Raw genomic sequence first — 26,839 nt, 5'->3', positions numbered from 1 at the left:
ACTGGATAAATTGATCGATTAAAGTTTGCACAATTTGTCATACCATCCACAATCCCCAAAATGAAGATCCTATTTCTCCTTTAGTGGGTGCACCGGACTAGCTTTATGTAGGTGATTTACTGTGCGATGTTTTCTACAGCCACTTTTTCAAAGCTTCTCCGACTTTTGTACCCTGGGCTTCATTGGCATTTCTTCGAAGTAGGCAATCCAGTGAACTACTGACGGTGCGTCCAGACAAGACAAATTCTGACGGAGTCATGGTACCGGAGAATGCTTAGAAAAGTGGCCGTGGATAATGCCACGATGTAAATTCCCCACATAACTGGATGTTGGTGCCTGCACTCATGGAAACACCACAACTGTAACTCAAATCCACTAGGGTAGGGGAAAAAAGTGGACTTGATGAGGGAAGATAAAAATGATCTACATGGTTTGCTCTTTTTTGTGTCACCTTCTGTCTACCTGTTTTTATTTCCCAAATCATTTCGTTAGTCGGGTGGTTTGACAAATTCTAGCATGTTTATGGATGGATTTCATTCATTTTGGTTTTAAAAGAATAAATGCAATCTTCTGCAGAGGCAATAGCATTTGAATATCGATTTTACTTCATTATTCTTGTTGGATGCTCTGTATCAAACATCGATGATTTTCATTTCCCAACAAGCACGGGATCAATTACTTCAGCAAATTGTATCTCTATTGGTTCAAATTTTCATGGTAGAGTTTTATATTTTGTGGTACCTTCACTTGAATTTTTTTGGCACAACAAGACCATTCTCACCTCAATTTTATTGTCGAAAACCGGTGTAACCAAAGAGGAAAAGATTGGCAAGCCTTAGCTATTGCTAGTATGAGTTGCAAGTCCTTGTGTTAGCAGACAATGCTAAAAATCACTTAGTGGGTCTAGGTTTGGAATGCCTAGTGCGCCACATCTAGGTTTGCAAATTTGCTGTTGTGAGCAATTGAGTGGCTTGTCCCTTTGTGGACAGCATAATGGGCTTTAAAGACAATTTGCCACAATAGTCGTTTGGCAACCCCAATATACTTAATTAACTCCAAAGTACAAATACTTTGAGTGATTTGAGCTAGTGTATCAAGTTGTAAACCATTATAAATTGTTGTGTGATTGTATGAACTTTTTTACTTGAATCGTTTGTGTTCATCAAGGATTTGAGCCACAACAAATCACTTATTGCCTGTATGATAGTCCTCTGTTTTAGTCCAAGATTTGATCTAACCACAACACAATAACCGGAAGTAGACTTCTGATCATCAGGAGTACTTGTTCAATCTTCATATGCACATCCTTTAATATTAGAGAACTCATGTCATTTATACAATAATCCTTGACTTGGATTTTTTTTTTAAATATCAAAGAATTCTTCCGAATCCAACTAATGCTACTATATATATGTTTATGTATGAATTGATTAATAACACTAGCAGAATAAGATATATCTACTATTGTAACTATAAGTTAAATAAGTTTTTCAACAAAATGTTGAAATCTACCAAATCTACATTATCTCCAAACATAACACATAATTTAACATTTGGTTCAATAGGCGTATCAACCAACTAACAACCAAACATTTCAATTTCTTTTAGCCGTTCAAGATCATACTTTATTTGAGGCAAAATTATGTGTAACTAAATTGAACCTCTATACCAAGAAAATATTTCAGTAGACCAAGATCTTTGGTTTAAAACACATTATTTAAATCCCTCTTAACTTGTTGAATGTCCACAATGTCACTACCTATTATGATTGTATCATCTATATAAACAACCATAAGAATTATGGCTTAGCGCAATTTTTTTAGTGAAAATTGAATGATTACTATCACATCTTGTAAAACCACGTATGACAATTATTTTTGTGAATCAATCAAACCAAGCAAGAGGTGACTATTTTAGCCTATATAAGCCTCTTCAAATAAATCACCATTGAGAAAGACATTAGTTGAAAAATAGATCACTTAAAATTGTCAACAAGAGAAATAAAAACTCTTCTTGAATTCAGTTTGGCGACTAGAGAAAAAAAAATTATCATAGTCAATGCCAAATAATTGGGTATAGACTTTTGCTACTAACTTGCTTTGTATTAAACAATATTCAATCATCGACAACCCACTATTTTTTTTTTTTTGTAGAAGAAATAATAATTCCCTAGTATGATTGTTATACATGGCTTGCATCTCCTCACCCATGACAGTTTTTTTACGACAGATCATTTGAGGGCTCTTTATTAGTGGTTGATGATAAGGCTACCAAAAAAAGTGAAACAACTCAAGGACAATATGTGAGTGGATACATAATTGGCAAGTGGGTAAGAAATAGAAAGCGATCTAGAAGTACAAGAGCAGGGTTCCTTACATAGAGCAATGGATCTAGTGTCATAAGGTGCGCTAAACACAACAAGAGAAGATGAAGGAGAACTTACCTCAAGAATATCATAAGACTCCGCAGGCAAGTGATAAACAGTGGGAGAGAAGGTCTCATGAGCTGAAGTTAGGAGGTTGCTCATCATGTGAAATGTGTTGGTCCAATGGAACAAAAGGTCTTGGCTTGCATCTCTACATCCTTGCATAAGGTCTTGACCCATTTGTAATAGATACAATTTGGTCTGTTGCACAAGGAGACAAACAAGATAAATTTCTAATTTTACTAGTGAAATTTTTAGAGACTTTGGAATCAATGATCTTGGTGAAGAATTGGAACATGAAATAACAAAGAATATACTAATATTGCAATAGTGGCTATAGGTGTACTTTGAGGAGCAACCAATAGGGTTTTGAGTTTGTGCAAAAGATCATAATCCTCCTTTGTGATAACCATCTTCAGTTCAAAAGGTTTTGAAGTTACCTCTTTTTTGGTTTCTACATAAGTAGTTGAAGCTTCATTAGCCTTAAAAAATCTGATTTTTTATATAAATTCAAGCGTTTTTTACAACATGATTGTTGATACCACAACACGTACACTTCCTACTTTTACCAAAATTTGAGTTAAAAATAGAGTCACCACTAGTTCATTGTTTGCCTTTGCCACTAGATCTACCTCTTCTTCCTCTCCCTCTACCTTAGCTGTCATTCTCCTCATTAGGAGAACATGGCAGAATTTTCTAATTTATCCAATTGAGATATGGGGGCTCTTTGATTGGAATGCTAAGCATAATAGCACAAACATTATCAAAAGTAAGTCTAGTTAAAGAGCTAAGTACCTGAAGTTTGGCAACATCAAGGTAGGCAAGGCATATGGTAAAAACCTTTGTTTTTCTTGAGTTGTAATATCGACTGAATATGGCTAAGCAATTTTCCATTCATATAGAAGACCTTTGAATCTAGCAAAGTACTTAGAAAGATTGTCTCTTTACCTTCTCAAGTACATGTATTGAAAAATATCATAAATCTTTTTAAGATTGTCAAATGTGGAATACAACTTAAATCAAGTCTTCCAAACATCTTTGGTTGTATCCAAGTGAACAAAATTGTTAGCAATCGATTCTTCCATATTTTATCAACCAACATACAACTAAAGTGTCTTCCTTTAACCAAATTTGATAAGAATAATCATCTTCATTAACAAATGGTTGTGTTTAGCGTCTAGCAAGGTGTCTTTTAATGAGAAAATGTATGATAGATTGTGACCAAGATGAATAATTACTTAAACCTAGGGGTGGCATCGAGTTTGCATAAGTTCGAGCTTAGCTTGATCTGAATACTTCGAACTTTAGCTCGAGCTCGCTTTGAACCTAAAATTGGAATCAAGTTTGAGCCCATAATATTTAACCGAGTTTGAGCTCGAGCTCAAGCTGGGTTCGAGTTGGAACGTACATTAAAACTTTGCAAAAAATACATATCAAATAAATTATACATAAAATTAAGCCTAAATTTTATAGGAAATTGTGCATGACCTCTACATAAAATTGTACATAAACTTTGTTTAAAATTGTCCATACATTGCATAAAATTGTTCATAAACTCTTGTAAAATTATGCATAAAATTTCTTCAATAATCAAACAAAAAATTAAAATGAAATATCAATATCAAATTGACAGTCACCCAAACAAAAACTATAAATCTCGTATAAATTATAAACAGAGTTCTGCACTTAACATTTTGGTATTCCTTGGTCATATTCGGACATGCTTAAAACCGATAAATGTTTTTCGATGACTTCAATGGCATGGCATATTTCCATACACAGCTCCTCCCGAAAGATCAGTAACTGTCAATTTGACGGAGGAGACGTATTAGGAAGGAACTCTCGACTTATCATTAATGGAGTTAACTGTTTATACAGGTGGCCATCAAGTCGCCGGAGCGTAACTAATTGAGTCAGAAGACCAGACTCTCTGTTTCTTCTTCTGGGTTTCCTTTTGGCTGGTTTTAGTTCAAAATTTTCTTAGGTTCTGCTTTTTCGTGACGGCTATGACTTCTTTTTGTATCCCAGATATGATAAGTTTTGAGTAGAAATTTGTCTTACTTCTTTAGAGATTGAGAGATTATGTAAAATATGATCAGCAACTGCTAATCCCATCTGAGAAGACGGCCATATTCGTAGTGGAATTTACAGGTTACCAAAACATGACATGCATTAAAGCTACGCCTGCCGCCTTCTCCTATGAATAGGTGGAAATCTCCCGACCCCATCTCGTGTCTCACCGTCGTTTCTTTTTTATTCAGGATACAGAGCAGAGGTTTAGGGTTCTTAATGGAGAAAAGAAGTGCTCTCCTCGCCCTTCTTCTTCTTGGCTTTCTCCTCTCCGGTAAGAATCTTCAGTTATCATCTTCTACGTTGGAAAACAAGCTACCTTCGTCAGGCCACCCACCTGAAAATGCAGATAGTCCTCAATTGAGCACGCTTAAGCCTCGAGCAGCCCTGTGAGTGTAGACTAGTTCTCAAGCTTGTCTCGATTGAATCGCTTTCCATGCTCTCGCTACCGGCTTTTCCCTGCCCTTCTCGGAAACGTCCGTGCTCATTTAATCGTAAATCATGAAGGAGACGTGATGCGTGAGACAAGTTGGATGATGGCCTGAACAATACTCCCAAACATTTCTCTACAGATAGTTACATTGGAGATGAATGATGGAAACGGTCCATTAAAGTAAAGATTGTAGATTCTTATCTTCTCAGCCTCGGACTGTTCTAAAGGAAATAATTCGCTATTAGCAACTGAAATTTTTCGAAAGTTTTATCTCCTTGAAGGATGTGGTCTAATGGATATGAATTCTGGGTTTGGTATTTGATTCCAGGTGCTTATTCGGCAACATTCACCTTCATCAACAGGTGTAATTACATAGTGTGGGCGGGGACGCTGGCCAGCGCCGGCTCACCAGCGCTAGCGGAGACTGGTTTCAAACTCGACCAAGGAGCATCCGTTGCCTTGGAAGCCCCATCCGGCTGGTCAGGCCGTTTCTGGGGCCGCACCGGCTGCGAAGTAGATGCCAGCGGTCGGTTCAAGTGTCAAACCGGGGACTGCGGTTCCAACAACGTCCCTTGTAACGGTGCCGGCGCTATTCCCCCGGCGACTCTGATCGAGTTCACCCTCAACGGATCCGGCGGCGAAGATTTCTACGACACAAGCCTGGTCGACGGCTACAATGTGCCCATCTCGGTGAACCCACGGGGCGGTACCGGAAGGTGCGGTGTGAGCGCCTGCGCGGCGAATGTTAACGCGGTGTGCCCACCGGAATTGAAGGTGACAGGTGATGGTGGCGCCACCATTGCATGCAAGAGCGCCTGTGAGGCGTTTGACACCGACGAGTACTGCTGCAGAGGGGCTTACGGTGGTCCGGAGACATGCAAACCCAACAAGTACTCGAGGGTGTTCAAGCAAGCCTGCCCTTCGGCTTATAGCTACGCCTACGATGATAAGACGAGCACTTTTACGTGCAAAGCTGCTGCTTACCTTCTCACCTTCTGCCCCTGAAAACGATCATTAAAAATGGCGTTCTTCAGTTTTTTTTCTGCGCTAGTACTTCTTTGCTCAATTCTGATCTGATCTGATAATGGTAAAAATATTTGAGTTTCGTTCGAATCATACTCGGCGAGATTTCGTATAAGGTTTAATTAAATTTTTTAAAAATAATCTCCGTAGCCAAGCTACTGATAATGGAATGCCTGAAACTTGGCAACTGTCTGCTACCATCTAAATGACCATTTCTTCTCCAAATTTTGGTTGACATAAAATCTAACATAAAATATTTAGAAGACTGACGTTTCAATCATCCACTTCAGCGGTCAAACTTCATGTAAGCAGAAACTTTCCGTCACCGACTCTGCCCAGAAACTACCCAGTACATTTCCATACATAATGAAATCAGAAAAAATAAATAAATAAATTACAAACCAGAGGCACTGTATTTAAAACTGAAGCGAGAAGATGCCTTAAAGTTTCTTGTACTCTTCTCCGAAATCACCAACTGAAACAATAAACTCGTCGCGTCTCATCATCTGAAATGCATTTGGAAGCTTGCGGGATGAAATTGAGTGAGAATAACCTGCAAGACAAGAACAGAATCCGTTACATATCGCCTGCATTATATGAAAAGCTTCAGTGTTCAGAGACGGTAAAGCGGAGCGAGTGAACTGAAAACCTCTCTGACAAGATTGGAAGAGTTTATAACTACAATGGTTGGAGCTCCCATCTTTACAGTGAATTTCACAAATGTTTTCGCTGGTTTCTTCTCTCTCATCTGGAGCAAATGCCCGATAAATGGCCAGCCTCCCCGAACAGCCAGAAAAATCGTGTATCAGAAGCATCTCCCAGTGATCAATCTTTCCACAGAAAACATCCCACGAAAATGGACATCGAGTAGAAGCAGCTCCCGTTGTAATTGTGGGTTCATTTAGAACCTCATGTGTGATGAACAGATGATCTCGGTTTTTCATTTCCCGAATCAACAGAAGAAACTATTAGGCCATGTTTGGATCTCTTTTGACACGAAACATTATTTTTTAGATATGGCCAACCAATTCAAAAGGCAATACAATCCAGCCTCTCGGATAAGTTACAAAAATTATAAAAAGTGGAATGCATATGAGCATGCGATGCCGCGTCTGGTAAGTGTGAACAGATAAAAAATAAATTAATTTGCCTATGCCGTTTCGTCTCCGCTAAGGAAAGAACGAGGGGAGCACCACTAGCTTCCTTAGTGAGGCCGGAAAGAAGCTAATTGCCGCCGCCACCACTACCACCACCACCCAGGAGAGAGAAGACAGACTTTTGCTTTGACTGGTAACAACGCAATCTCACTCTTGGTGGGTAATTGCAGTGTGGGTAGCACCAAGATCAGACGCGGCCAGAATTCCATGATAATACTCTTTTTCGCCCAAGCTTAGTGCGCCCATTGAAAAACGGAGCAAAAAGAAAGACAAGCAAGTCGAACAGCTTTTTCCGAGCCTTCCAATGCTCATCTAAGACTCGTTAGTGGAGATACTCAGACCACTTATGCCGAGTGCCCATCCTCTCACGCTATAAATAGAGCCCTCTTCCACTCTGTTACACCCATCCAGTATCGACTAATCCTTCCTTGGTTCACTTCGTCAGCAGAGTAAGTGCTAGAGTGCAGTGTTGAAAGGACGTTCGTTTTGGACTGCTAAGATGTCGAAAGTTGTAGCTGTTGCGTACTTGATAATGCTCTGCGTGGGGCTCTCTTCCGCTTCTAGAGCCATAATTGAGGGTAAAGCAGGCCGCAGAGGGGGCGGAGGTGGAGGAAGTGGTGGTGGTGGAGGTGGTGGGTCTGGACTAGGCTCCGGATCCGGTTATGGCTCTGGGAGTGGGTCAGGCTATGGTTCTGGCTCTGACTATGGAGGTGGCGGCGGTGGCGGTTCTGGTATTGGGTCCGGTAGTGGGAGCGGGTCCGGGTATGGATCCGGGTACGGGAGCGGGCGTGGGTCTGGAGGAGGTGGAGGAAGAGGTTGGGGTGGCGGAGGTGGTGGAGGCTCTGGCAGTGGCGGCGGGTCGGGTAGTGGCAGCGGTTACGGGTCTGGATATGGTTCAGGGCATGGTTCCGGAGGAGGCATTGGGAGCGGTGGTGGAGGTGGCGGTGGAGGTGGCGGAGGTGGTGGTGGCGGTAGCGGCAGCGGCAGTGGTTCGGGGTATGGCTCTGGGTATGGATCCGGGTCTGGTGGTGGCGGGGATGACTATCCTTGAACAGCCATTCACTGAAAGATAATCTCTTCCTCGTAGCTTTTCCTGTTTATGTGAGTTTTATATGGAATAATAACACGAGACCTCGCTGTCTCTCTCTGTTTATGTCATATAATTCCTTGATAGCCGATTATGAAGTAAACCGATCGAAATCGGGCTTCCACTCTCTGCAACTTCATTTCGTTCTGCCATACTTTTTATTGCAGTGAATATCGTCTCTGTCTCGGTTAAATGCTACGCAAGGTCTCGGTTGGAAAGGGCGTAAGAGTCGACCGGATAAGATAAAGACTGCTAATAAATTGATTTGATCTGAATTTATGGCATTGTTTCGGTAATAATCATTTAGATGATGAATAAGATCAATAATTGGTTGGGGACATCTTCTCAAGAGACTGTTTAAGAGATTCAACTTGAAGTTGATTGATTTGATTCACATTTACACAGAAAAACGAGAGAGAGAGAGAGACGCATTTTGGCTCTCGATTATTACAGAATTCAAACTCATACATGCATATAATCTTGTAAAGTGAGATCCAGAATTTGTGACCATGCAGGGGGACGTGAATGTTTCCTCTTCCATCAGTACTAATGGTGCTCAAGGGTAGTCGACACCCCCTCCGCCACCATAGCCAGAACCATACCCGGAGCCATATCCAGAGCCCGAACCATACCCAGAGTCTCCGCCACCGCCTCCACCTCCCCCGCCCCCGCCTCCACCACCACCCCCTCCACCACTTCCATGGCCGCCACCAGAACCATACCCGGAACCAAAACCAGAGCCATAACCATTACCACCTCCACCGCCAGAGCCACCACCCCCGCCGCCACCACCTCCACTCCCATAACCTCCTGCTTCCTCAAACCCTGACCCACTTCCGCTTCCATATCCCGACCCGTAGCCGGAACCACTACCACTGCCTGAACCATGCCCAGACCCACCTCCCCCTCCGCCGCCTCCGCCGCCTCCACCGCTCCCATACCCTCCACCATCTACCCCCGCATAGCCGGACCCATATCCCGACCCCTCTCCGGAACCGTAACCGTAACCGGACCCCAACCCAGAACCACCTCCACCTCTACCTCCGCCACCTCCTCCACCTCCACCTCCACCTCTGCCACCTCCTCCAACGCCACCCTTTCCATGAATAATTGCTCTACCAGCGGAGGAGAGCCCGACACCGAGCAGTATCAAGAATGTGACTGCTACTAACCTCGACATCTTTTGATTAACACGAGAAGGGACCAAGAAGCATTGATGGGTTGAATCACTCAAGGCTCAGAGTGCCTCCTTATATAGCAGTCGGAGGCGTTGGCCTAAATTTTCATGCCCTTTACTCCATGCTTTATTATACACCGATAGAATCCTAAAACTTTGCATGCTTCGCCCGGCCTTCAGCATCAAATTCAAATCGAGCCCCAAGTGTCATCCTCTCTGCCACACGTTCATGCATTATGAAACCCTGAAATGAGGTCAACATCATCACTAACCCACTATAAGGCCTGAGTCAAAATCAGACTGCATACGAAATGGCATCCCTTCCCTTCCCTATGTGAGAGTGCGATGGTGGAGAAGCACTTTTCATCCTCCTGTCAAAAGAGTGAACAAATTAAGGCTGGCAACAATGGGAAATGCCCGGACTGTTGGCTTTCAGTGAATCGTGTTGATGCCACCACAAAAGTGCAGGAGGGGAGCACTGGTGGTGACAACTGGTGTTGTATGGAAGCTTCAGGAGAGTGATGTTCAGACTCAAAAAAGAAGCAAGAAGAATTTAAAAGGGAGAAGGACAAAACAACGTATCTTTACAGCTGTGGAAGGACCATCTCTGAGTAATGAATAGCTCTGGAAAATGAATAGCATCAGATTGTGAGCTCAGTTACAAGTCATGGTTCAGTCATTCTGCATTGACTGCTTTTGAGAAGAATTGGAGTTAAATATCTGTTTGTAGACTCTGCATTCCGCTTAAGCAGGCCATAACATTGGAACCATTTGCGGGTGAAGGATCCCACTGCTTTTTGTTCTTGTTTCCATCCATTCTGGCAAATTTACAAACAGGTTTAGGGCAAGCATTGACGCTGATCTAAATCTTTTGGTTGAAGTTTCAAAGAGAGACCGACAAGTGACGCACTCGGCATCTTAATGGAGTCCACCGTACTCGTTTCACTATTTTTAGTCGTAAAGCTTCCAACTTTTTTTAGGAGAAGTAAAAGATGAAACCAATGTATAAATGGTTGGAGAGACCGTTTCTTATTTAGTGCGGAAGCAATTTATGGCTCACAGGCCGAAACAGGTGAAATCAAAGGACATCACTTACGTGCAACTGCGGGTACATATGAAGAAATGATCAACCCAAGAGCCTCTCCTCCTTCCCCTGCTTCCCTCGTGTCCCTCTTCTCTATTTCTCCTTCTCCTTCTCACATTTCTCACCTCTCTTGCTTCTCTCCTCTTCCTCTTCTCTTTCATCTACTCCACAACCAATGTAATTAAAGGTGTCCTAGAATCCTTCATAGTTAGTAGGCCAACCACACTTCCAATGCGATCCACTCATATGCAGCAACAACTAAAATAGTACTTTTTTCAAACAAAAGAACTTGGTATCCTCAAGTATTTTATTGGAATACAAGTACTATCAAATAAGGACTATTATATAGAGATCATTGACATATTAATGTGACCAAGTTATACAGATACGATGATTGAAAGTCCACTTCTAAGTATTATCTTATAATTGGAGGCAACCTTGTTAGCTAGTGCAACAAGAAAAAAAATATAATTGCAAAATCAAGTAGAACATTGTGGCTCAAGTCACTATTAAAAGAATTTGATTTTCCTATGAAAACACCAATGCAATTTACATTGCAATAACTAAGACACTAAACATATAGCAAATAACTCAAATTTCCATGAAAGAACAAAATAGGTTAGGATAATTATCCTTTTTTTAAGAGAAAAACTACAAACCAAAGTTATTAATATGCACTATATTTCATGAAAGAGTTGAGTTGTAAATATATTTACAAAAACGGTCACAACAAAATCTCCTCAAAGTTAGTTGCCCTAGGAAGGAACAAAGCCATACATGTCACTGTAAGTTTATTCTCATTATTATAATAAAGGGTAGAAGAGAGCTGGTCCATCAACCCAGGAGCCTCTCTTTCTTCCCCTTCTGGCCTCACACCTCTTCTCTCTTTCTCCTTTTCCTCCCATGTTTCTCACCTCTCTTGCATCACTCTTCTCTTTCACCAAATCTACTACTCATGTCCTAGTCCATTTGCTTCGAATATATCCAAAACAAGACCAAAAAACACAGGTCAAGTTACATTATCAACACAAAACAATGCCCAGAAGTATAGCAGAAATGTTTGTGCATGAACTGTGATGTGGAAAAGATGCCTTCAGTCCTCATCTCGCCATAGATCTGAAGACAGACTAGCCCCATGCCTCCCCTTACCAGCCGCTCAATGAGCTTTCGCTAATTTCCAACAGGAGTGTTACAATACGCCCACTGCATGATAGTTAACTAAGGTGTGACATCTGCAGATAAAACAAATTAAAAGAGGGAACGCCAGAGACTATCTACCTCTCTGCCTCTCCTGCAACGCCATCACTCAAAGATTTGAACTTCAAACGACAGAATCTACTTGAAGATATATTAGCAGAATACCTCTATGAAGCCCAATGCGTGTATCAGGTGTGCCCACAATTAGAGATCGACCAGGCTGCAAAATGAAGAATCAAAACAATTAACCAATCACATCTTTCTAATTACTAGAACACAAGCAAAAAACTCATAAACTGCTCCCAGACCTGAAGATTAGAATGCTCTCGTTTAACAAGAAAAGAAAAGATAAAAAATAATATCTGATAAATAAGTTAATACTGAGATTTCTGCCAATTTCAGATATGAAAGAGGCTATGCCCTTCTTGATACCGGTGTTTAGGTAACTTTGACTGTTGATTTTTTAAGGCCAGGGAAAGATAGAGGTTGCAAAAAGTGTAGAAATAATTTTTCATGGACCCAGGCATCAAAGTAGTCTCAGATTCGAATTGAACTCAAGCATCTGCTGACCTTGTGCTCAGAAGGTCAACACCAGCATCTGCTGACCACATCTGGAAGTCAAAACTAGCATATCCATTCCATGTCTTATTGGAGCTGGCAGAAAACATATGCCAAAGAAGAGAGATCGTCATTGGAGATAACAGACAGGAGGAACTTGTGACACATGATGAGGGGGGAAGATGGGAATCTTGAAGAGATCAAGAGGGAAAAGTCAAATCTTCTCTCCTACTTTTCTTGTTAGTCTGTATATTCTAGGTTTTAGGAGACGAAGGATTCAAACTAGTCTCTATTGCTTTCATTTTTCCACTGCTTTCTCTCAAAACTAACACAAGAAAATGGGTCTCTCCCACATTTTTTTTCTTCTCTCCTGCCCCTCAAATCCACCAAGGAATCAAAAAGAGTTTTAATAACACTGAACTAGAACCAATCTACTGATCTTCTCACTGAATAGCTAACCACATCATAGTGTTCATTTTGTCAGCCAAATTCTCCCAAAAGTGATGAGAAGAACCATCCATTGAAAGAGAGAATGATAAATAAATTAACTGAGATTCTTTCAACCCTTGTCTTGTCTTCACAAGGGTCCAATCAACTTTTCAGGTATGTAGTAGAGCTAAATGCTCCCAGAACAAGGGGAAAAATTAAAAGCCCGCCAATGAAAGAAGAAAACTGAACAGATAACATATCTTCTTTTGTAATAAAGACAATTAACATATCTAAATTAGCTTTAACTTGAGTGTACCATAATAAGGGCTTTCTTTAAGTGCACCCTGAGTATACTCATATTCACATATGTATGCATAGGCATCTCAGGTAACAGAAGAAATTTGTTGAACAAAACATTATCCACAGTCATGTTCCCAAATATATTGACCAAATGTACAGCCGCACCTTCGTCTTAGTATAGTACTCAGGCAACACTACAAATTAGTTACGTATCAAGTGGTCACACTTCATTTTGCCAACAAAATCATCAAAATAAAGACACTAGCACAAAACCATCTAGTAGAAATTACTAATAGCACGTCAAGAGTTAAAAGTGGTGATAAAGATATTCAGCCGAATATCAAATAAATAACAACAACTTTGGTTTCATGATAACAAGAAATTTTCAAATAACAAGAAAAAATCTCAAAGAAACACAAGCAAGTCAGTTGTTTCATGATTGAACCAGCCGGAGTAAAGCTTACCAGATGCTATATGCAGGGATCACAAGCAATATATACAGAAACAACTGACCTTCAATTATGCCAGGTGTTGCAATTAACAACCTTAATCCCAGTTAAGATATACATTTATACAGGCGTTGTATTTTCACATGAATTTCAAACCTAAATACCACGAAACTGTAAAGAGAAACTTCAACAAGGAGGGTTCTTTCACTGAAAAGTAATAACAAGAACAAACAGAATCAACGTCTATCCTTAATTGTAACAAACAACCAATTATGTAATTTGTTAATTGATGAATGAAATACCATACAGATAAAGACGTAATCCAAAATGCTTTGAAATACAGTGACCATCAGATGCCTTTTACTTCTGGCCAGTGACTATCACAAGTCTTTACTTCCAACTCATAGACCAAACACTGCTACATGACTTTAGAGTTTATGTGAAGACAGCCTGATAAAAATAGTCTTGAGGACTAAATTCAGGTCCTATCCTCATTAGCTAGTTACCCTTTACCATACAGGAAGAGATACAATCTAAATATAGGTCCAAAATCCATCTGCCAGAAATTTATTTTGCTGTCATAGATCAGCCGATGAGTATGAGCTAATGCCTCACAAAGAAAATAAGGAAGATTAAAGACAAAATCAATATAGTTAAATTTTTTATTTCCTTTTTTTTGGAAATGGTGATGATTTTATTTCAAAAGAGTAAGATAATACATCAAGGGAGGTATCCCCTTACAACAAGAGATTGAAGGGAGGGACCCAATTTAGCACAAGAGTTTGTAGCCATATTGGCTGATCTAAGTACATGAGACCAGAAGCAGGGAATAGAGGAAACAAGATCCATAATATCAAGAAAAAACCGCCAACGACGCCATGGAGGGAAAGAGGCGGCGGAGCACCATCCAATGACCACTTTCAAGTCCCCTTCCACAATGAGCGGACCACTGAAGTGATTCTGAAAAATCCAGAGGCCGTGGAGAAGGTCCGAGAGTTCCGTCGTAGTCGAGTCTGCAATGCCAAGAGGACCAAAGAAGGATAAGTTTTTTTATTTCCCAAGTCATTCCACAATCACAATAGTTTCAGATTGTTCCAAGGTCTGGTTAAACAAGCATCAAAGATGGGTTTTTTTTTTTTTTTTGAGGGGGGGTGGAAATATTAAAGAAATGTGATTTCTATGATTCCTAAGTTTCAAATGCACACTTTGGCAGTTTAAGCACTAGGTTTGGATGGATTATGTTTTCATGAGCAGAAATGCCCTCAATTTTCTGACCTTTTTCAGAAATTGTTGAAAAGTGTGTTTGGATCAACATATGGAATAGAATTTAGGAAACTAGAAATCAGGACAATACAATTTTTAATTCAAGAAGCTAGAACAAATTGCACAGCAAAAGGATCTCTGAAAAGGTTGTTGACAAGGCATTGGATCATGTGCATCATGTATCAGCAGCAACAGGGTTTAGCAACATATGAAGTAAAAGGTATGATATCTGCCTAGGAACTTAAAAATTGGCTAATTTAAAGATGAACAATGGCAGTACAAGAAACAGCACAGAACAGAGCCTATTCCAGCTTATGCAACATAGAAATCACAATCCAGAAAAATTAATATTACTTAAGCGGCAAACAGTGCAATTTCTAAATTTCAACAATGAGATAAAAATGAGTGTCATTTCACAATTTTGTCCCCATGGCAAAGGTAGAAAGGAGCACCCGCAACCAATTAGTTTCCTCACTAGACTAGGAAAATAATCACTGCAGCTAAACTCTCTGTGAAGATCTTGTTGTCCATAGACCCAGAGACAGACATATCAACATAAAGGTATTAAGAAGTGTAACAGTTCATGTACAAATAAACTCATCCAGGATGTAAATGAAGACTAGTGATCAGTGTTCAGAGGATCTAAAGAGTACTCTACAGATTTTTTTTTCTCATCTCCATGCATCTTATCAATTTGGAGAGAATATCTTAAAATGCTGTGAGAAAATTGCTTTCTCTAAAATTAACCAACAGAAAATGGTTGTTCTTGTTTTCTCAGCTTCTCTCCCCTTTCTCTCAAACAAAAGTGGGCCTAAATAAACTAGAATTTCTGAATAGAATGAAACATGAAATATCATGATAACCATGCTCAAGCAGTTGTGGTTTCCAAATCTAAGCAGATCAGAAGCACTGACCAAAAACTAACAAAAGAAAAGTTTTGATACTTACCAAGTAGAAACTTGAGATCCATCATTTGCAAAAGAATAGATATAACAAGCACCAGAGAGCTGCAGGAGTTTGAAATGATACAGCCAGACCAAGGCACACTCCCGCCACATCAAATTCTTTTGAGACCAGGTGCATGCCTTCCCAGATGTGGCTTTCCAGGGATAGGTGCCAGTGTTTTTTTTTTCCAGTAAAGTGGAAATAAAAATCAAATAAAGCCTTTCTGAAAGAGCATGGTCCTGGTCAAATGGGTCATGGAAAAAGCATGTATGAGTGGTGGGTCCACACCTCCCTCCTATTCCATCAATGTGGCAAAAGAAAGAAAGCTCCTTCAAGTAAATTGATGATCTGAAAAATGAAATATAGATTCCATATTCCCAGCCTATTCAGTGTTTTGACTATGCCACCTTCCTAATAGCATGGGCCCTTTCATGAAGCTACACAGAGGGGAAAACGGATTTCAAGTCCAATCTGGCCTCCAATTAGCCATGCACCAGCTAGGTTATAATATAAGAGAGGCCAAAGATAGCACATATAAAACAACTTGAAAACTGTAGAATCTAAAGAGCCTCCTTGAGATGAAATGTCTTCAAAATGTTTCTTGCTTTATCATACTCATTGAGATCAACGAGCATTTTCTTCAGTCTACGAGCAAGCCTATACGTCTCATCTTCCCCACTCCCACCCATCATATGCTTCTTCTCCAGTGTTTTGCCCAGGATCATTACGTATTCCACCAAAGGCTGCAACTTTGAGCTGTACAACAGCATAAGAAAACATTGTCAACCCCTCATTTATCCATTTCAACAGCTTTTTTGTGTGTGTGTGTGCGCGTGTTAAAGAAGACAACATTTTAATCCAAAGAAACAAGAAAAAAAAATCTTATGCAGAGGATACCCTTACAATGAGGGATTAGAGAAACACCCAAACTTTAGCTAGAGAGCTAGCCAAACTATTGGCTGAGCTGAGTACATGAACCCAAGTACAATTGAATTCACAAACAGTATCTAAATTCTCATGATAGTAACTCGAGCTTGTGTATTACAGTGAGCGTACAGGTTACTCGAACTATTTAGAAAACCTCCTAAAATTGAGAAATATGCTCTTCGAAAAAAAAACTGATTTTCTTTTCTCTAGGGAAAATGCATTTTAGGCTTCATAATGAACGACAGAGCCCTACACAATCCTTATACCCATTAATTATTTATTTACCTCCGCTCCCCTATAACACTAGTACCCGACCAAACTCCTGATAATGATGCCACAATCCTCTCTGTTCGTGTTACAGCATCATGAACATTTGATGTGATATTCTGAACATGAGGCAATATTTTCCCACTTAAAAGATCATCAAGCGCAAGCTGCTCCAAAACAGGTAAGGCCAAAATATCTTTCCACTGACAGATGTTTCTCAACAAACGAATTGACATCCCAAATCGATATGCAGCTACTCTTGCAGCATCTGGCACAGACTTTATCATTAATGTATCCCAGGTTGGAACCTACATTGACAAGCAACAAGCAGATGAGATCACAGGAACTGCACATGAGAAATCAAGTACCAACAAAAAACTTTTTAGTGATTCATAATGGGTTGGCAATATGAGCCCAAATGAACCAAAAATGAATCATCACCAATACCTGACCTTGATCTGTGAATGACAGTTAATTGCATTTGATACACATGTTTTTGTGATTACACATTCCCATGGAAATTCTATGTGTTTAGCAAAGCACAAAAACTTCAAAACAAAAATCTGTAAAACAAACTAACACTTGACAGGAAAAATAGACATGAATTCAGCAGAAAACATACAACTGCATTTGACACTGCATCGGCAAGACGGGCACGGATAGCAGCCAACAAATCCCGAAGGGCTTCACTGGCAGCAGGAACATAGCTAATGACCAAGTTGGTGGCAGAAACTGCATGTTTAGTCCGACTTGTGCTGAGAATGTCCCAACAGTGAGCGATGTCGTGATGCAAAATAGGAAGAGCGACCTTCTCCACGAGTTCAGGAACAAGATTTGCATCAGCATCGTCAGGACTAAAGTCACTTTGATTTGCGGGTAAACCGTAATCAAACAGTAGAGAATGCCTAAAAATAGGAAGAAATAATTGATTTAACACGCCTCCAAAAATCTAATTTACAAAACCAACGTAGTAGAGAAACAGTTAAGAATACACTTGGAGCAATTCAACATAAACTTCCAACAACCACATCTTTTTATTCAAACTAAAATAGCAAATACTGTGGGCTGCTCCTTTCAGCTGACATGTCGACCTTTCTTTATAGAGTTGCCACCATCAAAGTTTTAACTACAGAAAGACGAACTCTCCATATGACTTTGTTAAAACATAAAACTACATATGCCAACAAGATGTTTTACCATTGCATATTATAAAAATCAGCATCTTCATAAAGTGGGTCCCACATCAGAAGCTCCAAGCGTACGTAAGGGGAGAATATTGCAGGGGCACTTAATGGCATGTAAACATCACTGTAGCTCCTCATGTCGTACTTCTTCCAATCTGAAAATCTTTCTTTTACAAGGGAGAGCTTTGCAAATTTATCATCTGCATTACTGAAAACCTGCTGTGCAGTATGAACCAACTCTTTCCACCGAGACTTATAAGCATTTATCTCACTATCACTCTCATCAGAGCTCAACTCTCCTTCAATACTTTGATCATTTCCATTCGTAAACGCAAGCCTCTTCTTGGACTCCAATCGAGCTTGCCTGTGTTTCCTCATCTCAGCCTTTCTAACCAAATCATTTCGCCTTTTCAGGTTCAGATCCCTACCAAACTCATCAAGTTGGCAAGGTAAATTTGAAAGCTCTCTCACTGAAGCTAATGCAGCTTGTGCTGCCATAGCAGCAGCAGCCCCACTATTACCTTTACTAAGAACAGACTTGGCTGAATTTACAGCCGTTTCCACTTCAGCCAAATCATCTTTATCAAAAGCAAGTCGCCTTTCAACGATAGCAGATGCACGATCTTCATGAAGTTTCTGCATTTCCTCTTCAAGTTCTTCAATGTATGGAGCCTTATCCTGAATGCAATGAGAGATATTTCACTGGCATCATTATTGCAAAACTTGAGAACTTACTCACAAAAGGAAAACATAGCAAATGGAATTTCTTGAGAAGAATTTAGACTCTAGTGACAAGAATTAAAGAGAATAATATGCAGAACAGGTAAAGGAAGAAAAGTGATATAATTATGAAGTAGAAAAATAAGGGGATTATTGAAGTATCATATTGCATATACACTTTTCTTTTCAACATATCATCTCATAAGTTTTTCCTGTGAAGTTAAACAGTAATGAGATGGTAAAAAGTCTTGCTGTACAAGAATATACCACCAGATGGAAAGTGTAGTCTTAATTTTAGGTTAATACTAGATAGCCTTTATTTTTCGTTCTTAATAAAAAAAATTATTGAGTTCTAGACTCCCTTTCCACTTTTTTTCGCTCTCTCCCTCTCCTATTCCTCTTTCTCTCTCTCATTTCGTTGTCACCTACTACATGGGACCCAGATGTAACACTTACTACACATCTTTTTAAAGGTTGTTATGGTTGACTTCTTTTCCTTCAATCCATCAAACCAGGAATAAAAAAAAACCAGATTAACAAAATTATTCAAGAATAAATGGCAAATCTCAAGAAGAATGCACTGAAAGTAATTATAAGTAAAAGCAATATCTTTTCACATAAATTGCATCATAGGGTATCAGAGATAATCCTATGATTTAGAACACACACACACACACACAAACACGTGACTAGTGAGCCAAAGGCCTCATTTACTGCTTTGAGTAAGCAAAAAGATGCCTTAGAAGAAATTTCTTTCAATGGAGCAACTACTTTGGTGATGAAACTCTAGACTTCCTTTTTTTCTTTTTTGATGACAGTGAGCAAAAAAAATTATTAAGAGAAAAAAAAAAGACTATAAGTTCTCTCAGGAAATAAAAGAATATACAGGGGAAAAAAAGACTACAGGCCTCTCAGGAAATAAAAGAATATACAGGGAAAAAAAGATTAATGCAACAAAGATACAAAATGAGCAATATTATCCCAGGGAAAAGAAGCCACCAAAACAACATGTTGTTTCGGCAACTCAAGTAATAGCCAAAGAATAACCTAAGTGATTGGCACTTTAAAGGAGTTGGGATCCAAGGGCTGCATTACATCAATCTCAATCAGGTATCTAGAGGACGCATGAGAAGGGGGGACCAGAAGCTTGCTAATGACAAGTGCTGAATTTTCTTTCACAAGAAAAGAACTAGTAAAATAACTGGATTAGACCCCAAGATGCAACAGGAGGAACCTCTACTCCAATCCAATGGAATTACAAAGTGTCTAAGACTATACCAACGAATATCTTCATCACAGTCATAATCACATCACCACCCCTAGCTGGTCTCCAGTTCATCCAAAGCTATCATTGACGTTTGATTTTAAGTAACCCAGACCTCCAAACAGCCATTAGTTTAAAATATGGATTGATATATAACCACTGGTTAAATCAATATTAAAAAACCCTACCAATGAGGGCCCAGCAACCGAGACTCAATTGTCTCTGGTGTAGAACAGACCTTTTGGACTGCTTGCCCTCACCCCATGGGCCTCCCCTACAAGTGGTACCTTCAAACTGAACTTTGATGGCAGGGTTCAGGACCTGCAGGTTTTGGTGGAATCATCCAAGACCACTCCGGCAACCAATTTCTCTCTTACCTTGGTCCTCTTGGTATTAGTGACTCCATGCTGAAGTCCAAGCATTACTACAGGAATCCATACTGCTGTAGAAAAAAACCTTTCTCCACTCATGGCTGAAGGTGATTCTTATACTGTCATAACCTGGTTGAATAGTGAGACTAGCCCTCCTTGGAGATTCTTTCAATTTGTTGAGGAGATTATGGATAGGGCTCAGAATCTTTCAGTTTCATGGCGCCACACCAAGGTAGGGAAGCTCTACTGCCGACTGCCTTGCAAAAGAGCACGCCAACTCCCAGGACTTTTCTGAGAGCCCCTTGATCGAGATTGGATTAATTTTATTTACCCTTGTTTTTTTATTTATGTGGTAATTTTAAGTTAATTATCTCACTTTCTAAAAAAAGGTTACCACGCCTCGTTGAATCCAGATCAACTAGGTTTAACCACAGGCTGACCAAAGATGATATCATCATGGCGTCATATTTTTCAAAAGAATAAAAAAAAAAAATCACATGGGGGAAGGTAAGCTTCCCCTGCTCTGCAAATGGGAGGGGGTCTGGGGCTATGCCCCCTCCTCCATCGTTTTTTTTTTTTTTTTTTTTGGAAAAGAACCCCCCTCTGCTGTGTGTCAAGCAACTCAGCCAACCAGGCAGGATCAGCAAGCTCAGCCCAGCAAATCGACCTGGTCGACCATGTTTTTACCCAATTTTGGGTCTAACAGATAGGTGACCTGGTGAAGGGCCTAGGTCCAGTTGATCCCTGATTCAACCGGTCGAGCCAGTTCGGTCCAGGTTTTATAACACTTGCTTATATACATAAAATTTTGAACTTGATTTTTAGAAATCCTATAAATGAAATATTTATACAAAACAGAGACGAACTCAGTAAACTTGCTTCAATTTGGATTATTCAAGCAAACTCAGGCCAACTATTGCCCGATTCTGATTCCAACCTATTTTCAAAATGTTTTTCCTCACGTAATTTGCTTCAATTTGAATGATTAACCTTTTTCCATCCTTTCCAAGGTCATAATATCTAAATATTTCAATTTGAGCTAATACATTTAAAACAATGGCTGCAATTTTATCAGCAACCAGAGTCCAAGAATGATTGCTAGAATTATCATCTATTTAACTCAAGTTTGATAAGTTCAAAAGGTCTCCTTCAAACTCATCGTAAAACAACTATGGTGGGATACAAAGAATGTCATGACACTGTGCATACAAAAATGGTGGGATGCACTTTGAAGCATGAATGAGAATATCTAAGTTTTACTTGATATAAGTCTCAACGAAATGTCCACAAAGAAAATAAAAACAATAATTCATTGTCTTAAATGCATCAATTATGTAGGAACCTAAAAGCTAATCAAAATAACCCATAACAAATTGACATACCTGCAGAAATTGACATAAGACATGAACATAGTCACGGAGCTCGTACATAAATTTGTACCTCTCTTTAGCATCTGATAGGAATCTCTCAAAGTCATCTATACTTTTCAATGATTCAGTTAATTTCATATTTGTTGCATTGATAGAAGACACAGTTCTGCCATGAGTTCCCTGGTTATCAAACAAAAATTAGTTGATAAACATGGCAAAGTTTAAGCTTATTCAAGATGAAACAGCAAAACAAGAAAACTTCATTTTCCGAGCAAAACTCTCCATTTTCAACAAAAACATGCAGTGGAACAAACAAGCAGAAGTTCTGAATCTATAACAAACATAAAATTTCTAATAAACGTAACAAATATGATCCAACTAGCTAGAAGAAGTATGTTTTTACCCCAGCTGAATAGGATATAATAATTTCTCTGACCCTGATTATATCAATATAACATGCAATGCAATTAACTTTCAGTACAAACATTAATTCTAATGTACGAATTTCCTATAAACATTAAGGATGAAATTAATTTCCACATACCTGACAATTTCTAATGGGACTTTTAAAACAAAATTTAAGGACTGATAAAATTGACTTCCCTTTTTTTGAAAGTTGAACCCCACACACCTGGTGAGACTTGGGTCTGGGAACTCACACTAGAGACCCTGATGTGCCCTACTCATAAATTCTAACATCCTTGATTCAGTTTTCGGCATCCTACCTAGACTACTCATATAACGGAGAAGAGAGAAGACATTATTTTTAGTCCTTCACACGCATGCTCTTTGGTTTTAACAAGAGGAGAATACCACTTCCAAATTCACCAAGGTGCAGCATAGTTTGAATCACAATTCTGGCTACAATAGTACGGGTAAGAAAAATGTTTTATATGATCTGCAAAGTGGGCCAAAAGAGGTCGGGTAACCGTAGTTAAATAATGTGCATCCTATCCCAGGAAAATTACTTTATACCGCTTTCTACCCAGGTGTCACTGCATCTTTCGAATTCAAATACAACTCTGCAAGTGTAGAACAAAAAAAGTCAAAGACACCCTTCAGAACATCTCTTGCTAGTAGTCCCAATTGTGCATAAGACACCACGCACAACACCTTCCACAACAGATCTTTCCGATATACTGTTACTAAATTTGATATTTCTCATTCTGAGAGCTGACCCTTTTCTTATACCATGCGCAACGACTTCCAGAACAAATATTTCTAATATACTGTTATGAAATTTGATATTTTTCATTCCAATGATCTTTATATTGTGTCATGAAACATATGAGAGATCCAAATACTGTGCACCTGACCTATGCTTCCAGCACAGAACGTAGCCTCTAAAACCTGAATAGAAATAGCTTAAGTCATCTAGCAGAATATGTACCAAAATAAACATGGGAATCAAGACTCAAGCATCAGTTTCTTGACTAAGACCATCGGTAGGTGCAAAATTTTAGCTCTCAGTAGTTAAAGGTACCTTAATCCTCTCAAAGTTCTCCTGCAAAGCTCGTGTCGCAACCTCAGCCTGCTGATGTATAGACATAACCTCCACACTTCTTGTAACCCCCACAGCCACAACGGATGAACTTGATGCTGACGGATACACACCACTTGGATACACCGATACATTTGGTGGCTCCACCGGGCCAACAGCCGGAACACCATTACTCTTTGGAGCGTCGTCCATTCTTTTACCCAAACCCTTCCTGAACTGCTCTTCCTCCCACTTCTCGTCCTCATCCTCGTACTCATCACCCTCCATCCCGAGTCGCTCATTCAGTTTCCCACTAACCTCGATAACTGGCCCCTCATCAATACTCTCGAAAACACCTTTTGCACCCTGGTCATCAGGTTTTTCACCAAGGAGGGCAATCCTGCCATGGAAATCCCCCTCGTCGTCACGCAAAGCACCGCCCCTCGCATCCAAGGAGATATAGTCGGGAGCAGCCCTAGCCTGACGTAGCCGCTCACGCTTTGCCCTAATTGCATCTATCGTTGCTCGATCAGGAATAGAAGAATCAGAAGAATCCTTCTGTATTTTCCCAATGCCCATGCTAGATAACCGGTACTCAGCCTCATCCTTGTCTTTCTGAAATTCAGGATCCACCCTCTTAGTGCTATCATCTTCCTCCTCCTCTTCCGGTGGAAACAGTGGTGGCTGCGGTCCGACGGGCTTAATTAGGCCCTTCAAGACAACAACGGGCTCTACATGAGTTTTTGGCTCCGTGGTTTTGGAACTCGCAAGGGTGCGCGTGTTCTTCTGCAACTCGCGGAGCCTTTCTATTGTATATTCGCCAGCTTGAGGCTGGACATTGGAGGGAATCGAAGGCGCGGAAACAGAAGAGGGTACACGGTCTCTAGAGGAGGTGAGTTTGTGAGCTGAAGAACCTGTTTTGTCGAGTCGAGATATCGACTTTTGCTTGTCACGATCAGATTTGGACCGCCGAGTGGAGGTGGTAGGTGAGTCATCATCTTCATCCTCGGCAAAGCTGAGGAGCTTCGAAGCTTTAGGAGGCTGGGCCTTTTTCGGTTTCGCAAGCGCGTCCTTCTCTTTAGTCTTCGAAGCTCCAGCACCGTTGTTAGCACCAGCATTTCCCCCGTCGTCGTCCTCATCGTCCCCAACGCGGCGCCGGAAGTTCTTCGCTCGGCTGCTCATAGTAGCAAGCCCTAAAATTTAAGACCACGACTGTAACGCAGAAGCGAGAAAGAAAAGGGTATCGAGAATCGACGATCGAAGCGCGGAGCTCCAAGAGACTGAAAAACCTGTTTCCTCGCACGTTTAAAAACCGACTGTGGCCCCTTGGACAGAAACATGAACCGGTAAGAAAATTTGCTAAAGTTCACCTACACGTCACAGGTAAAAAACAGCTTTTAAAGTAAAATTGTGTAGAACATTAAATAATAAATCAAAATTTAAAAGTATAAGTAATTAAATAGTAAATTAAATTATAGTTTTAAAAAAGTAAATAAATATTTAATTAATTTTTTAATTAAACATTAAATTGAAATTTGGGAGAAGTTATTGCAAAAATAAATTAAAGCTGTAATAAACATGAAAAATATTAGTGAAACAAAATTAAGTAAGATTGTGACATGATTATAGGATGTAAATAAGGATTAGACAAATAGAGTGATATATATAAGAAGAAGAAGTTCATCTATTGATGGCAAAGGTTAGAAGAGTTACACAATCAAAAGTGTTTTTTCCATTGTTATTTTACCGATCTTGGTATTCTCTTAGGCTGAGTTTGGAACACAGACAAGAGGTTTTGTTTCTCTTGTTTGGATTCCCATGAAAAATGAAAGAGAAAATAGAAGGGAAATATAGTTTTTTCTTGTTTAGATACATGTGAGAAAAAAAAAGAAAAAAAATAGTAATATTTAAATATTTTAATGAAAAAGATTTTCTCTCAAGATTTTTTTTATTTTCTACCCAAAATTTCCTCTCTTATTTTCTTTTATCTCGATGATTTTTTTGTGCCAAACAACAAAAAATAACTTTATTTCCCCTTTGATTTTATCTTGTTTTGTTTTTTGTGGGTTTCAAACATGCCCTTAGGGTCTATTTGGAACCCAAAAAAAATAAAAAACAAAATAAAAAATTGACCATTATTATTGTTGGAAGATACGGAGGATTGTCATTTTATGCAATAAAATCCTATACACCGTCATTTGCAGCAAAGTGGGAGTTCATGATGTTCTCTCACCCCTAGTTCGAGAGGGGGGTGGAAGATGAGTTCGAACCCATAAGACCAAAAAGGCCTACACATCCAAGAAATGTAAAAGATGGGTTCAAGGTTCGTAAACAAATGAAAAGGCCCACAAACTCATACAATGATAAGATGGTAAATAAATAGTCATTTTATATAGATAACATTAATGTAATTATGTTAAAGTTCCAGGAGTATTATTATAATATTTTATAATTAATAATTTATAAATTGAGCTTTAGGGAGAAGGTTAGGACAGTAAATCTATAACCTCTTTTCCTCCAGTTTTATCCCAATAGGTGTCTTTCCCTTTTTTTCCATGAGCTAAATCAATGGAGTCATGAAAATCAACAATTATTCCCATAAATAGTCAGTGAAAATGAGATAATGATAAAATTCTTCACTCGTTAACTATTTTTGGAAACATTAATAGTCAAATTCTCATTTTTTTCTTCATTTTTCCATAGAGTTCCAAACATACCTTTATAGTAGTATATTTTCATTTTCTTATTTTAGGTTGAAGAAAGTTACATGAAATTTAAAAAATATGATTTTTTTGGCAATATTGGTATCGTGAGTTTTTCTTCAAGAAAGATTTTTGCAACATTTTTTTTTTATTTCCTTTAGTTCATATTTTGTAGCTGAAAATGTGTACAATACGTATTAAGATTATCATTAAATTATTAACATTATTAATTTACTATGAATAATCGCATTTTGCCACTAAAACCTTGGTTACTCAACTTTGTCAACCCGAGACTCGATCAGATTAATCTTGATTTCCAAGAGGATGTGTTATGTCAAGAGCTTAAACTTGCCTCTTGTATTTTCCTATGTCTAATGTAAATAAAGACTAAGGATATAAAAGGTCTGGTTGGAACCCATAAAAAATAAATTAAAATGAGATTTTGACCATTATTTTTTTTTAAAAATAGTTAATGAAAATGAGGTAATGATCAAATTATCATTTTTAATAATTTTTTTTTAAATAATAGTGATCAAATTATCATTTTCTTTTCCACAGGATTCCAAACAAACCCTAATACTCAAAACCCCTATGTTGTAAGTTGCCAAACCTTGAGAGTAATCCTCTACTTTGCCTAACTCAACTTCATAGAACCTTCCTAATCATATAATAATTCAAACACTTGGTGAGAAATAGATAAACAAGTGCATGATCCTATCCTCACCCATACCAACCATCTGAAAAAAGAAGAATAACGCCAATGGCAAAGCAAACAAAAGCCTCTAATTGATTATTAAACCCCTACAGATGCATCTCTTTCTCTCTTCCAGCGAAGATTGATCATCAAAGGGTTTAGAACAGGCGAAAGCATTAACGCAGAGTGGTCTGGTTTGTCTGCTTGGCCCAGAAGAATATGCTCTCTGTAAAACGAGAGGGTGGGAAGCTTTGACCAACCCA

The 26,839-nt window shown here is 39.2% G+C and overlaps 4 protein-coding genes across 5 annotated transcripts; 2 read left to right on the top strand and 2 right to left on the bottom strand.

The window, feature by feature from the left end:
* The first annotated feature begins 4,714 nt into the window (after positions 1-4,714).
* On the top strand, positions 4,715-5,933 carry LOC137949630 (thaumatin-like protein 1). 2 transcript variants are annotated; one of them, XM_068795738.1, is made up of 2 exons: positions 4,715-4,754; positions 5,257-5,933. In XM_068795738.1, the coding sequence occupies exons 1-2, from the start codon at positions 4,715-4,717 to the stop codon at positions 5,931-5,933; spliced, it is 717 nt and encodes a 238-aa protein (XP_068651839.1). The 2 variants fall into 2 exon arrangements, with proteins under 2 accessions (XP_068651839.1, XP_068651838.1); XM_068795737.1 differs by having other exon boundaries at positions 4,715-4,769.
* A 1,674-nt stretch (positions 5,934-7,607) lies between these two features.
* LOC137950344 (glycine-rich cell wall structural protein 2-like) lies at positions 7,608-8,159 on the top strand. Its single transcript, XM_068796751.1, has one exon. It carries the CDS (start codon positions 7,608-7,610, stop codon positions 8,157-8,159), a length of 552 nt encoding a protein of 183 aa, XP_068652852.1.
* Positions 8,160-8,545: 386 nt separating this feature from the next.
* LOC137949631 (glycine-rich cell wall structural protein 2-like) lies at positions 8,546-9,828 on the bottom strand. Its single transcript, XM_068795739.1, has one exon. It carries the CDS (start codon positions 9,373-9,375, stop codon positions 8,752-8,754), a length of 624 nt encoding a protein of 207 aa, XP_068651840.1. The 5' UTR covers positions 9,376-9,828; the 3' UTR covers positions 8,546-8,751.
* A 4,237-nt stretch (positions 9,829-14,065) lies between these two features.
* LOC137950662 (transcriptional repressor ILP1-like) lies at positions 14,066-24,430 on the bottom strand. Its single transcript, XM_068797247.1, has 7 exons — positions 23,184-24,430; positions 21,713-21,880; positions 17,989-18,653; positions 17,414-17,696; positions 16,810-17,099; positions 15,601-16,353; positions 14,066-14,402 (listed from the first exon to the last, which is right to left on the bottom strand). Exons 1-6 carry the CDS (start codon positions 24,360-24,362, stop codon positions 16,158-16,160), a joined length of 2,781 nt encoding a protein of 926 aa, XP_068653348.1. The 5' UTR covers positions 24,363-24,430; the 3' UTR covers positions 14,066-14,402; positions 15,601-16,157.
* Positions 24,431-26,839: the final 2,409 nt, after the last annotated feature.

Source organism: Aristolochia californica, unplaced genomic scaffold (assembly GCF_029961685.1).
Source record: "Aristolochia californica isolate CCGP_79_NKW_82.1479 unplaced genomic scaffold, dmAriCali1.0.hap1 SCAF_14, whole genome shotgun sequence".
In the NCBI taxonomy this organism is placed as follows: Eukaryota; Viridiplantae; Streptophyta; class Magnoliopsida; order Piperales; family Aristolochiaceae; genus Aristolochia; species Aristolochia californica.
This window is presented reverse-complemented; position numbering and strand designations above follow the sequence as displayed.